The sequence below is a fragment of the Ips typographus genome, linkage group LG6 (genome assembly GCF_016097725.1).
Source record: "Ips typographus isolate SLU linkage group LG6, UJ_Ityp_2.0, whole genome shotgun sequence".
NCBI classification, from domain to species: domain Eukaryota; kingdom Metazoa; phylum Arthropoda; class Insecta; order Coleoptera; family Curculionidae; genus Ips; species Ips typographus.
In genome coordinates, this window is record NC_138427.1 from 7,241,772 (window position 1) to 7,257,617 (window position 15,846).

Consider the following 15,846-nt stretch of genomic DNA (forward strand, 5'->3'; position numbering starts at 1 on the left):
TTAGCCAGAGACGTCGGGGGGAATTTTAAAATATTGAGACAAGATCTTGCATACTTACGAGCTACGCTAATAATATGCCTGCGAAATCGTTGCTTACAAATTACTGCATCACAGCTGGAGAACTATTAAAGATACTATATGCCGATTAAGAGTTACAGCAGCTAGGCCAGCCGCATATTAATATATGCATGTTGATGATTTTTTTTTGTATTACTTGGTTACTTTATTGGTTACCTCTAGGTACGTAAATTTGCATTGCAAACCTTCTAGTTATCAAGGAAAATTTAATGCGTAGCCGTTACTCTTCTCATAACGTTGTTTAAACAAAATTATTGAGTGACGTATGGGGGCCCCAGTGGGGCCCCTATAGAAAACATTTGTTTTCTTTAAAGTTTATTATGAAAGCCTTTGGCACTTTTGAACAGTCGTATAAAATACCTTAATTTGTTACTGTTGGATTATTTAGTGGCTTTAAACACAAGAAAATAGTGAAACAAACTTTGACGAAAAGGACTAAATGTAATTTAATCCTTGAATTAGTCAGTTCTGAGAGGGATGTTATTTTTTATACTAAAAAACTAAAAAAGAAGGGTTATTCACTGTTAAAAAAAGTTGTAAAGAAAGCATCTTTACCAAATATTGACAATGTCATTAATTCAGTTGCTGTTATAGTAAGAGGCTTTAAAAATGTCGAACCAGCTATTTTTCAAATAAAAATACTCTAACAGGGTATCTGCAATAATCATATTAAGAAATAATTAATTAATGAACTGCTCGTAATAATTATCAAGGTTTCGGTGCTATTCGACTGTTGTAATCACTGTGATCTCCATAAGCGCCGGCTTAATTACATGGATATCTTGGGCTATTAGGGTTTGTCGATGTTGAGCTGTATATTAGTTGTAAATACATTATAAAATTGTTATATTTTTTCTGAAATTATGCAGAAAATAATCTGACTTGGTCAGCTATAAACAATTGTTAAGAAACTGTGTTCTGGGACCTGATCTGAGTTACAGGTTCAGTTTTAGTACACCATGTGTTGGACACTGAATAAATGATTTTGCAAATATGCACTATAAAGCGTTTTTAACTCCATTGTATGCACATGTTAACTTCCATAAGAAAGATCACACTTATAATAAGTACTTAAGCATATCGTTCATACGACAGTTAGTATTTTGTGTTTGTATTTAGAGAACCAACCAAACTTCAAATTTCAATGTTCTTAGGACAGCTAGGACATTTGACAGAAATGGAATTTGTCCTAATTTCTTTAAAACAACAACAACTTTTATTAAACACTTACCTACCTAATTTTCTGTTCTGACATTATTCATTTTTGTATCTAAAGTCTTAACATGGTAAGGCTTTATTATATTTTTAATTTTAAAACAAAATTTGTATATTTTCAGTTTTATCATTGAAGTAGCAATTATATTTCTGTTACCAGAAAAAACATAATTATCAAAATCGAACAGCAATGAAAACAGCAAAACGGTCTAAAACATCAAAACTCCCCAAACACGCAACAGACTGGCGTGTGGGACAATCAATGACAAATTTGCTCGCATTTTGCCGTTTGATGTCCGCCAGCTATTTACTGTCCACTCGACTGCCTTATTAAAGCATAACATAAAACGGGGGCCCCCCCGTTCTCTCGAACGGACCGCAGGAAACGCGACAGATGCGTCGCAAATGATCTGCCAAAGCATCCATAATGTATCAGCCGGCGCCCCCAAATTTGCAAATGTGTACCTTTCAGGCCCGTAACTAAAATATGCAAACAAAATGACGATGACGCCTTTGGGACCGTTAACGGCAAAGGGCCCCCGCATTAACATTCTGCACCCCCTTTGATTTTGCCAACATTTGCATCCAACTCGTTCCTCAACCCGTAATTTTGCTATTTTGCACGTAGTGTTAAATATTATGTTGCTTCAATTACTTTCAGGTGTCCAAAGCGTTAAAAATGGCTTGTGATCAACTTAGTCTTGCTAGTTTATACCGTATTATTTGAGAAAGGTAGTAAATTTTCTATGGGGCGATATTGAATGGCGAAAGCCGAAGAAGTCCATCTGGTAGAAATATTACCGAGTCACTAACGTAATGGTTACTTGCAATTGTCAGATAAAGAGTCCGCCATTTCCCGGTTGAATGGATTTGGTCGATTTAGCTGCCAACGCAAATGGCACCGCGATATAAAATACTGCAGCTATTTGACAATAAGTAGTTTATAGAACGATAATACACCCGACATATTTTCTTGGCATACTTTACGTTTGTATAAGGTAGCAGCGAGCGAGAGAAATGCTTTATGTGAGCGGCAAAGTAAGTTAGACATCTCTTACTATTCCGAAAGATTCTTGAAATGGCTATTGGAATTAACTTGTTTTCCATTCTGCGTCGTTTAAACCGAGCCTTAATAAACAATAGGAAAGTCCCATCTTTTGTCTCATATAGTCGCTATTTTAACGAACTGAGCGAGAGGAATTAAGCACTGCACCTTTCCTTCGCTGATTTATACGCCTAAATAACCTCCGAGTCACCATTTTATACGACATACAAGTATAATAATAATGTTCAAATAAACCTAATAATTTTGCACATAATCTTCAGGGAGACGAGGCGCGAGTCTCAGGCTGCCAACGTGCATTTCGCATTGTTGTCAGCTATGCTCAAATCTTGTTTACGTGTGTACTCGGCTTTAACCTGTAATAGACTGCAACGGCGATAGGTAAATAAGGCTTTAAATATCGCAAAGCTGACAGAGAATTATGGGGGTATTGTTTCAGATTAATGTCTGCTCGAAGATCATTTTTTTGCTTTGTTAACAAATTGTCATTTTTGGGCAAACCCCTTTTGTTTTAACTTAAAATTTATAGTATGAAAATGTCAGTATGTCCTTTGTAAATACAAATAAATAAATTATATACTGCGTGTCAAATTTACATCAAGAAAGAAATTGTGAGTAAGCTGTAACATCTTTGCCAAATATGTTTAAATTTTACTGTGACTTAGATTTAGCAACCCAATCACACACTTTGGTATGAATAATTTTTCTCAGCTTGAAAATGGCTAATTATGGAACCATTATACTTTATAAATTATACAGGGTGGTCCAGTTTTAAATGTACCATTCGATAGCCCGAGAGACGTCACTTGTGAAACTACTCAATAAGTGATGTTAATGACGATTGTCAAAATTTGATTTTTTCACCTTATTTTCTGGATTTTTTCAAAATTACAGTTTCTTTTACTTTTCTTGTTCATTTTGAAAAAAAAGGTATCTCTTATAAAATTCTGATTTGAAACTTCGGTTACGAGATAATTCAATTATTACGGTCAAAGACCCAAAATCAACCTAACTTAACTTAAAAATTGTCTTAAAAACGGTGAAAATTAACTGAAGCTTAAAAAACTTCTTTGTAGCCAGTTTTCATATTTTCCCGACAAATTGAAAGACTTTAGTTTTGAAAAGTGACCTAGAAACCAGTAAATTCACTTCGAAACGGTGAAAATTGACTTTAGAGGCTTAAAACCTGTATTTGTAGTCAGTCGTCATAGTTTTCAGATAAGTTGAAAAGCTTTAGTATTAAAAATGAAAACATGGAAAACTAGTTTCTCTGAAATTTTAATACAAATTCACACATTTAAATCTTGAAAATTGACTTGGAAACCACACCAAAAGTGACTCTGAAGTAATATCAGAAGCTTAAAATTTGCATTTGAAGTAAGTTTTCATAATTTGAAAACTCATTTCAATAATTTAGTCTTGAAAATAATCTTAAATACAGGATATTGACATTAGATTCATAAAAATTGATTTGAAGACTAACTTTTCAAGTTTTTTACTTTGCTTTTCATTTTCTTACAACTCTGGACTATTTTTAGGGCTTTAAAACTGCTTTCAGCATGGAAAATTTCGATACTGATTGACAAAACTATACTTACTTTTCTGAAACTATTGTCTGATCGAGATAGCTAGTTTGAATTATAGAACTGACAAAGAGTATTTTTTCCTGCTTTGTTATAAGCCAGACTTGTCCAGTTATCGTCTGAATCTCTTTGAGTTTCAATGGCCTAAATTATTCTGAATTCCCAGTAAGTTCAATTATGTATTTAAACTTGTTTTTGTACACCTATAAATACATTCATGTCTGGTTTACGTGACCGAAATGGTTATTTTGTAAACTCTTAATATTAAACTCGAAACAAATTTGAGTTAAATTTGGAAATCACAAAATATAAACAATAAAATGGCAAATTTGGAAAGACAAAGGTGTTTCTTTCGAAAAAATGTATTTTTATTTAACGAAAAACTGTTTTAATATGGGTTTGGACCATTTGCACGATAATTTGTACATTGTCCTGTAAATCAGTACACAGCAAAAATTTTAATGAAACTAAGGCACACTATATTTAATAATAAAAAAAGTGGTTGTTCCTTTACTTTAGACTTGCTGAAGATGAAATATTGCCTTGAAGGAAGTTATTTGTCTAGAAGTGTAATTGTTGTTTTAAATAGCATTTTTTTTCTTTTTTTGTTTTAGTAAAGGTAAGGTAAGATTTTTTCTGTAACAATTAAATAAATACATTTTGGAAGGAGTTTAAGTATTGCCAGCTAATTGGCAGACAAAAGACAAAAGAGAGAAAAAAAAACGTCGAGTCGTGACATGCAAATAAAAGCGCTTTTCCCCACAAGAGAATAGCCTATAAATATTATGTAAATGAGGGAATAAATTATTCAATTACGCTCAGAATCGACAGATAAATCTTTGCGTTTTCAGATACAGTCCGGCAAAGCAGTGGGGCTGAAATAAAGGGAACCTGGAATTTCCTGTTTCGTTATTAGTGGCATTTAGAGTGAGACAGAAGGGAATAAATCAGCAAAACGAAAATGTGGAAAGTCATTAATTCGGAAAACAAAGCACAGGACGCACATACGCAAAACGCAAAGCCCGCCCTAAACTCGATTTCGAGGTGATAAATTGCCAGTTTTCCTAACTCGACAACCTTAATATCCCATTTTCTACCTTCCTATCTGCTCTGGAACGTTTCCCGTTCCTCTCACTCAATTTGCGCGAAATATCACAGGTGAGGGGACAAAATTAAACTGGAAGTTTTAAAATTCCCGTTGCGTGCGACCTGCCAACCCTAGCTCGAAAAAGATAAATGACTGCGAAGCTACGACCCCGACTCCTGCAATTATTTGAAGCTAAAGTCGTAGTGTGGGTAAGAAAAATTCGATTCCCAGCCCCACCTTTTTGGTAAAGGTTATTTATAAAGTGGACTTAAAGGGAAGACTCAGACTTGGATTATTTACATGACTTGATCGACTCCAGGCTTGATAATAAACCGAGACGAAACACTAAAAATATAAGCTTTAAAGACCCCTTATAATGAATTCTATCCCATTACCATGTTAATCGAAAACAGCACAGAGGGCCTGTCTCTAATTTTTTCTTTTTAAGCTCTCTGTTTTATAAACAAACTAACGCCCCGGGGGCGCAACCAGGGACTGTTTGATTAACATTTTCAATTAGAGGACAGCTTTCCAATTTTTTTTTGTCTACTACACAAAACTACCACGGAATGATTAATGGAAGAGCCTAAAAACGATATCCTCCACACGTACCGATCTTGCATATGGTTTAGCTTTGATCCAAAAGATATATTTACTAATTCGAACCTATATGCAAAATAAATTGTTTGCTTACAACGGTATTAATATTTGCAAATCGCTTCAAAGTTTTCAGTCAACAGAACACGTCCGCTTCATTTTCTCTAATTAGATGAGTGCTCGTTTATCTCGGTTTTATGATCGGCCGCTTTTAATCTGATTGAGAAGTCAATCAGGAAAGCAAACGTAAAAACAATGCTATTTTAAACGCCACAGTACAGTTAGATTCGTGATATCTGCCTGGATGGTTCAGTGAGTTGGGTTTATGGGCGGATGAGATATGAATACGAGAGTTATTAAACTTGAGTAACGTCGAATGAAACATGTTATCAAAGGCTGTAAGACTACCGCATATCACGTTTACATTGTTACTTAATAATCCTAAATTAAGTTTAAGTGAAAACGTCTGTTGCAACTCATAATCTGTGTTCAAAATAACCTTAGTTTGTTGTGTTGTAAACTTCATATAATGTCCTAAAATTTGTATGAATTGTTTTATTTTTTGATTTGTTGATCTTCTTGATAATAATCAGCAAAGAAACAATAAAATAGACTAGCAATTTTTAGAAATAGACAAATGACATTATTCACAATAAACTCAAAATTAAAATTAGAAAATAGGAATCAGGTTAGGATTTCAAAAACCCAAACCATATACGTCATACTAATAGTAGTAACCATTGTCTAGACTTTGACTATTTTTTCTTTATGCACTTCTTGATTTACGTATAATAATTATACTTGCTGCTCTCATTGTAAGAGATGGACAATTTTTTTTACACTTGGTAATACTGGAATGAACTACAAAAAAATATAATTAGGTACAAAACTGAATAGAGATTCACAAACAAATACAAAAAAGCATTCTTTCAAATTTTCGAATTTTGCACAGTTAATTGACAACAAAAATACGCATGTGTCAAATGTCTGAAATGGCTCTCCTTATTGGATGCTTGTATTAAGGTGGCAAAACTTAAGAGTAAAAGTAATAACGTTTCTAAAGTTGCATATAGACAAAAATAGATCCCCAGTACATTAGTTTATAATGTACCTAACCTTTAGCAGTACACATACCTTACCATTGCAAAAACCATAAATTTAAGGTGAATGATGCTTTATTCGTTTACGTATCCATTACAATACGATTTACCTTTATAAAATGGTATTACATTACTATTGTATATGATTTACATACTGAAGCTTTATTAATTACGTTTATAAATTGAATAAGATTCTAACCAAAGTATTTCTTTTGCAGTTCGTAAATGGAGACTTTCGAAAGAATTCCTGCCTTCAAGGAGCCGACTGTTTTATGGTAAGTCGTATTCGTCTTGAAAACTAAAATTCGTCGGCTAGACCAGAAAGATTAAATAAATAAAAGCCGGAGGAAAGTAAATTCGTTTCGTGTACAAGAGAAAAGAAGGAAATTTGCCGTAGTCGTTGAAACAATTTCGGTATCGGTACAACATCAATTTTAAAAACCGATAGGAAATCGGAGGGAAATAATAACCGAGGATAAATAAAAACCTCCGGCAAAGCAAGGAATTTATCAAATATAAAGGGGTTTTCGATATTTCTGTATCTGTCTGGAGGAATAACCGGATTCAATGTTTCGGACAGTAATGATTCCGAAATGGGGGAATCGTCTTTTTCTGTTTCCGTTTTTCATTTCATCGTAAGTCTTGTTTAAACACTTCTAAAGACAGGGACGAACTAAGAACTACTTTGCTAATAATTAAATAATTCCTTCTCACTCATTTTGCCACCAAAAAAGTACAGTTATAAGACTGTAGTAGCATCTTCACAGAAAATCCATAAAAAAACTGATTCAGACCTGATAACAACAATAAAATTAACCGTAAAAACGACACTCTCTCGAAGACAAAACAATAAAGCATGGATTTACGGAATGATCCGCCCCAGCACCTAATTAAGCAGGAGATTTACAGGCATTAAAAATATTTATGGTTCGCCATAAGTCATAATTCCGTGACAGGTTAAACGCATTAAAAACCGCATATATCTCTGTTAGAGAACCAACTGGAGCAATACAAAGTACCGACTTAAAATTGTTTGACATCGTGTTGCAAAACGTAAATTGCTTGTGTTGGCCGTTTACGCGAACTGAGACTTGGTGAGGTCTTTAAATAGCTCACAAAGATGTTTGCAGATGATTTTAATTTGTTTTTTTTTTTGGGGTATGATTCGTAACTCTATAATGTTTCAGGACGGAAGATTTAAGTTGTATGAAAAAAAGTCTGGCTACTGGCTGGCTTGTTGCCCTAAAATTTTGAAAAAGACTAAACGATCTATGTTATAAGCCCACATATTTTAAGGAAGAAGTTCCATGAGGGTGAGAATTGTTTTTTTTTTTTTGAAATTTTGCAAAAGATTGATTGATTTGAAATGATTGAGTTGGCTAACACATATTGGGACATTTTGCGATTTTTTTTTTAACTCTAACCTAACCTATAATTTTTGGGAGAATTTTAAACATTTTTTGGATGCTAACTTAATCCTAAACATCCAATAATATCCATCCAATATAAAAACCAAAATTCTTCCAGGGGATACCTTTAATAATGTTCTAACTAGATATTTAGATATAGAATATACATATTTTTGCTTCTCTCTAGTTAAGTTTGAATGCTGTACCAGAATTCCAGATGTTCCAGCTGACCAGATTTAACATCTGGTGTCCACTATAAAATTTTGGATGTGGTGTTGAAAATGTATCATCCAGATGTTGGAATTATGCCATTGTAGATATTTGGCATAGAAATTGAATACTCAGAAACAGTATTAAGGCATCGGGTCAGACAAAGCCAATTTGTCCCGTCAACATGAATGATCGATGGTCGTGGCCGGTTACAACTTTATCGGGACGCCTGTCCAAGCTTTTCCGTTCCAACTTTCGAAAGTTTGAAGTTGTCGGAACGAACAGCACTCGTTTAGTCGACAAAAATATGTATAAATCATTCCGGAGTTTTGCTTGTGGGATCCTCTTTCCGAAGTTTTCGGTGCCCTCGGGCCGATTTACATTTCTCTCGCTGGTTGTTAATGGTCTTCGGGATAATGTTTATTTACGGACGCTTCCGTCGATATCGTTCGGAATTGTCAAAGTTTCAAAAAATATTGGAACGGAAAGCTTTGTAAACGCATCAAAAAGTCACGTCTGGATGGGCCGTTCGTAAAAATTCCTGGTTTTATGACTTTTTTACGGTCAAAGTGAAAAGTTTGCTTGGTGTAAGCCTGAAAGCACCGGTTCAGGCAAATTACCGGGTATATGAAGGAGTGCATTTTGGAAAATCGTGGGGAATATAAAGTTGGAAGTCGAGATCCTCAGATAAGAAAGTTGTAAAAGCAACTTATTCTCGAACGCGAAGCTTGTTAAATTATAATTCCTTTTGTACTGGCGGCAAAGTTTTCGTTTTATTGCATTTAATATCTTTGCAAAGTTCGCTGAAATTCTCTAGAAATTTCCCAGTTATTCTAGGTTATCTTTGCGACCTGGTTTGGTAACGAAACGACCTTCTTTTACTTGGTTCTCAGCTATTCACAGCACCACTTGTGCTACACAACAACGAGATCTATTAAACCTGCCATTATCATAGAAGAACTTCCAACGTCGATTTTTGCAAAAACGGCTTTTCTATTTTTACGACGCTTTAATCGTATCATAAAAATTCTTTTCATCGCAAAACTTCCTTTAATAAACTGCTTAACCAAATCAACGATGAAACATTAAGAAAAACCCGTTCCGTATGTACGATCCGAAAGTGGCTCTGAGGAAAAATAGCTCGATAAATCAACGGAAAACTCAAGAACTTATATAGTTTTGAAGATTTCCGCGGCATGGTCGTATCGTCTCACTAAAAGCATTTCCGGAACTTCGAATGTCATAAATAATATTTCCAATTCCAATTTCGTTTCCAAGCTGGCATCAGTTCCATCGTCCGGCTTTGATTTTTCTTTTGCTTTGTGTTCCATCTGCTGTTGGAAGGGAATTTGTTACGGCATCGGCGGCAGTTTTATTGGTGTCTTTTATATCACTCTTCCAACTTTTCTCGACTCGACCTAAAAGTTTTCGTTTTAAGTTAACGTGCTAGCCGATGGTGCAAAGGAAACAGCGGCGTCCACTTACTTAACATATGACACAAAATTGTTGTTTGATTCTACTATTCTCGTATGAATTTGAATGTAGCGACGCAAAATGGTTTCTTATAGAAAATTTAACGTAGAACCGAAATATCTAATCCGTTTTTCTCTGGTCTGTACATCGTTTTTGAGAAGTAAACCAAATATACTTTTTTCTAAATGGGACACTATATGAGTTTTGCAGATTTGGAATAAGCAAAAAATTACCTTTTAAAAATATACAGGGTGATTCACAGCCTTATGTAAACAGAACATGTAAAAGACCTCAAAACAAGTTGAGTTGCCACTTCAGGATTTTTTATCAGGGTTGTGGTTAACGAGATACAGGGGGTGTTAAACAATTTTTTTCAAACAAGGGATTTAATCATCATCACCTGTAGCACTCTGGAAAGTACGATTGTTCCAAACCAACAAATTTGAGACCTCCTGACATTTGGACCGTTTGAATTACAAATTTGTTACAGTTTTGTGTTCTACCTACTTGGAATTACTTACTACTTTGGTTTCATTATAACAAAAGTCCCACAATTTCTTTATTAGAACCAGATGTGTCGTTTACAACCCATTGCCAATGTAGATTTATTGAAGATACATTTAAGAAAGTACAGCAATATTGCTTCTAAGCGTTGCTCCAATTGCTGCAAATGGCCATTTACACATGTGCTACAGCATAATTTAGAGCTTCACGGTTGATTTAAAGCACACTGAAAACAAGACACAGCTTTGTCACAGATGTTTGAATTAAGAGTGACTGGTCAAATTATCCGGCAACACAAGTTCTTCTTCTTCAGCCTTCATTTGTCCACTCCTAAGCTTCTAAGTTCGGTACAAATAAAAGCAACATTTGTTGCTATTTAAATTGACTCCTCCACTAAATCAACTAACAAGATATCTAACCAAATACCCACCCACGCGACAGTTTAAGTTATCAAGCAGTAAAGAAAAAGAACTTGAAACTACTTCATCGAGTATAACTTTCGAGTTTAAACGTTCCCAGTGCGAATGCCGAAGTTATGCAAAGGAAACCAGACTGGCCCTCCAGGGCTCGAGAATTAGCGCCAATTAGATAAATGACCGCAGATAGCAAATAAATTCTTTTGTGCACGTTGGGCACTTAGGAAAAGAGCCAACGAGATCGGTATCGACTTCGGTAGCTATAAAATGCACATGCTATATGGGCCATTCTTTTAGAACCTTCCCTATCTGGCGGACACTAGAGAGGCGCAATTCTTACGTAGAATGGTTCTTTGGGATTTTCATGAAAGACGTGTAATTACCACCTACATTTCAGCTCCGAAGTCTTTTTCGCACTTGCCTTATCTAGCGTCGTAAATCTTTACATCAAAATAGAGACATTTAAACTTCCCGTTTCCTTGAAATTTCTTATTAAATTCGAAAGTCGTTCCGGTCTAAAAAGTTGGAACGGGCCGCCTAAAACTCCTAAAAGGCAAATTATAAAAGTTTAGGCTCTATAAAAATCTGGGCCGGAAAACACTTTGTTTGGCAACGTAAAATTTTTGCATAGGAGAAGGTAAGGGAAGATAATACCGCAAATTAAGCGTCCGCCTTTGTGTAAAAGTTTTTTATGATCCCAACTTCTTGAAAAGTAGTCTCAAAAAGAGCGGTTAACTTCCGGAAGCTGCAAGAAAATCGCTTTAATTGACCTTTCGCGTTGCCGAAATTAATTAAAGGGCAAAGTATTACAAAGGAACAGTTACATGAGAAACGAAACGTTGCATGTTTTGAACAGCTGCTGGTTTTCTCGTCGATGTAAAACTCGGAAGTAATTATCGCTATTGTTTTAATTGAAGTTAGTAAAGATCCGGATCAAGTTTTCCCAGTTTTCATGTAGTTGTAGCGCGAGTCATAACATTGCAATTAAAATGTGCTTTATAGCGTGAAATTGTTATAAAAATGATCAACAAAACCGCAACCGACTTTTAACCACTCAGTAATTAAATTTATATAGCTAAACAGCTATGCATTATTCAAAAGTCTATTGCGAGCAAAGCGGCTTAATGATAGCGATTAAGCATATATTTCAATTAACAGCGTTTTGCATTGCAAATAGACAAGACCCTTTATTCCGGTTTTTGCGCCGATATCCCTTGAATTATTTACAGGGGACTTCACCTAAAACTTGGCGGCGGTATGATAAAACATGACTCAAAATTTACCCCTTAAATTTGATACTAGCCTAACAAAAACGGATCCATTTATTTTACACCGCTCCACCCAATTTGCAGTTATACGACGATGTTGCAGATACGGCCTTAATAAACACGCCGGGGACCTGGGGATGGGCCACCCTCTTTTTATTAGCCGCTCGGAAAAAGATATTTGCAGCTATTTATTATATTTATCACGTGCTTTAAGAGACAAGTACAGATAGATGGACTGCGTGCTTGGAGGGGAAAATGGAGATACGTTTACACGCTAGCCTCGAAGGGATGAATTTGATTAGAATGAGGGCGGAGGGTGGAGAAAGTCTTTTGTCGAAAGATCCAACGCCTGATATTCTTCCGGCATTGCCTACTTGAATTTGGCGAAAATTGGAAATCACAATACTATCAACAACAAACAGAATAAATTATCAGAAGATTGATTGAAGTTGAAGAACTGGCTGCACTAAACTACTTTTCCCAAGAACAAGAAGAATGAGAATATCATCAAAAACGCCTGGTTTTTCTTAAAAGCAGAATTAAAAATATGGTGCATCCTGCTAGCAAGTGTTGTGGCAATTATCATAAAAATTGAAATAAATCTGAAACAAGTTCTGTTTATGAAAAATGATGACAAAAATAATAAATTTATAATTCCAATTATTTGTTTAATAACTTTAAAGTGTTTTACTGTACCAATATGACAATATTGAATACACTTGATTTTTAGTTCCAGAAGATCAACGTCCAGATAAAAGAAGAAAAACCTAACAAAACATTTACATATTTAGGATAAAAGAAAGAAAATCCTAAAAGCACTTTAAAGTACATTTGTCAACTCATTTGCCTAATCTTCGTCCAACTACACTAAAACTAAATTACCATTACCGCACAAAACAAAACTAAGGAAAAAGTGTGGCAAGGTTGGCATGTGCCACGTCTCCTGCTGCTGCTGCTACTGTCTTTTCAACAACCAACCCTCGTTTTATTCTGGGTATAAAGCATCCGACTTTATTAGCAGGAGTGACTGGAATTCGACCTCCAGTGGCGCTCCATTAACAACTACTTTTTGTTTTAAGTGCTTTCGGATGGATTTAGCTTTGATCAGTTATGGAAAACAAAAGGTGTGAATTTTTTGTTACGCCACTGGAACCATAACAAATACATCTGCGACATTGTTGGGGGCATTACGATTATTCCGTAAGGAGAATTAAGCTTCGAAAAGTTATATATCCGGCAGCCACCGCGCTAATTAGCTTTGTCATTTCGTTTCGAGTCATCCAAAAGCGAATTATCCACGGACGGTGGTCTGTCTTTTGATGATTTATCCCCGTTATTTATTCGCTCATGCACGTTTCCTGTTAACATGCTTGATTAGAGTTTGAAATTAAAAACTACAACTATACCAACTTAACTAAAAAGCTTTATTTCGTGGCTATCTGGCAGGAATTTCCGCCGCTCCAGGAGATGGCCTACAGAAGCTCCGAAAGTCCTTTTGTCGCGGATTACACAACTTTGCATTTTTCGCTCGCTTTACTTCGCCGATATTATCATAATCCGGACTTTATTGATCCTAAAAACTGCTTTGCCATTGAATACAGCACCTATGGCGAGGGAACAAAAAATTTGTCGCCTCTTAAGCCGACACCCATCGGTCGAAAAGGTTCTCTATTGTCGAAATTCCTTGATTCACGTCTCTTTTGTCAAGCGTTTTTATCCCGTTCTAACACCTGGGCATGCAGTTATCCGACCATGTTTACGATAAATAAGTAGACATTCTTTTGCACTGCGAACAGGAAATTGATCCTATAAGTACTGGGTTACCTTTTTATATACAGGGTGTTTGGCTATATTCAAAGAGATTTTATGTAGACCGGATGTCATTAAAGAGATCACAAGAATTATTAATGAATTAACAGGAACATTTTAGAAATAGTTATAGTAACAGGTGTTGTTAAAGGTGTAAATTAGTTATTTGCTATTAGTGTAGCAGTACTAGCAAATTAACACCTAATCAGTTTACCAAAATGGAATATGCCAATGGAATATTGTTGTTCCATCTGAGGACCAAATAAAATTTCGTAATTTGATTTATATTTTCGTGACCTGGAAAACTCGTAATACTCAGAGGAACATTCCAATTGGCTCAATACCCTTAATAACACCCCCCAGCAATTAAATTGATAAAAATTAATTAGATTTCAATTCTAGGAATTAAAGTATGTATTATAATTTACTGCTTTGCTTTGCCAATGTTTCAAGTAGTTTCCTCTCTGTAGAAGAGTTGAAATTTTTGATTACCTCCTAGATTTTGACAATTTGGATTTTCCGCATGTAAGGAGAAGGAATTGTAAAAGAATTGTGGTAGTTAGTGTCTATACAGCATTCAGTTAAGTACTATATGAAATATTAAATAATTTTTAGTGTATTTTCATCATCTTTACTGTATGATAGAATGTGTAATACATGTGAACTTCAAACAAACATAGGTTGACTCAAACCAATAAGAGATTTGCTTGCTGAAAATCTAAAAAGTTCAAAACTTTGATTGTTTTGTGTGTAGTAGATTGTTTGTAAGTATTTTTAAAATTTACATGTTCCAAATCTTCTTGACGTCCTCCTCGGGTAATTTATTTGTCTTAAAACATAAAATACTCAATCACCATATAATTTCACCCTGTATCTTCTAAAGGTCACTCAGGCATAAAATTTGGCTCACATACCAGGTGTTGTGGGTATTTTAGGACAAATTGAGCCCAAATAAAAGCTTTTGTAACCCCCTGTTTATTGTCCGAGGTGACAAATTCAAAATCTCCCAAAATGCGGTTCAATTCTTCAGAAAATCACGTTTCAAAGTTAAAGGCATTTACCACCCTACTGGACTTTTTTCCATTGCTTTTGTGTCGTAAACCACGCCACTGTATCGTGATTTTTACCCGAGGGGCATCATCAACAGATACATAACCCAGACGAGGAGGAAATCAAAACCAACGAGTTTCAAATTAAAACTCGCACCAATATAACTTGTTCATAGCCAGCAGACCATGTGGGTACGATCATAGGACTAGACAAGCGAAAGTAATTCAATTATTGACGCGGTTGGTTTTACTCCGGCCATTGAAACTGATTGTTTTAATTAGAATACGGCTCTAGTGTCGTTTATCAATCATCATTGATGAATCGGTCCGAGATTTTTCTATTGTCTTTCTACCTGAGTGAATCAAGCCCGAAAGTTTAAATCGGATTTAAATTTGAGACTTACGAATGTGACTTGTAATTGATGTAGTTACGAGTGGAAATTAGGACCGCCCTTAGGATATTGCCCAGCTAGGGCGGGTTTGTAACATCTTGCCAAAAGTGATTTGCATAAGTTTCTTCACAATTTCCGGTCGGACATTTGCTAAATTGCCGGTGAATGTCCTGTTTGATTAATTTGTAAAATTTTGTCTGAATTTCTTAACATTGATTGAATTTTTATGAAATAAATCACTTTAGGAGTCTCTTTTGACTACTAAATGGCAAAGTACAGAATGAACCATTCGAAAAGGGTAGAGACATCATAAACATCTTACTCATTAAGACACTCACAACACACCAGGTTGGTTTTTAAAGTTATAATCACGTTGAATTTATTTTTAACTAACTTACGATGTACAGATTTAAAAAAAATGTTATCCTCATGGGGTTGTGAGATATGTTGATCTTATCAAGTTTGTTTTCACTATCAACTTTTCCAATTTCCTGTAACTTCAGCTAGTAGACATTTGCCAGCCTTTTAAGAGACTGCAGGATTTATGCAGAAAATCATAACTGTGGAAAGCAGATCAAGCTAGGAAATAAATA

General features: G+C 35.1%; 1 protein-coding gene across 1 annotated transcript in view; it reads left to right on the top strand.

Moving 5' to 3' along the window:
• LOC145731087 (uncharacterized) overlaps positions 1–15,846 on the top strand; it is a 60,423-nt gene that overhangs the window by 31,715 nt on the left and 12,862 nt on the right. The window contains exon 2 of the mRNA XM_081982677.1: positions 6,942–6,998. Coding sequence (XP_081838803.1) covers positions 6,942–6,998 — 57 coding nt within the window. The remainder of the gene's footprint in view (positions 1–6,941; positions 6,999–15,846) is intronic.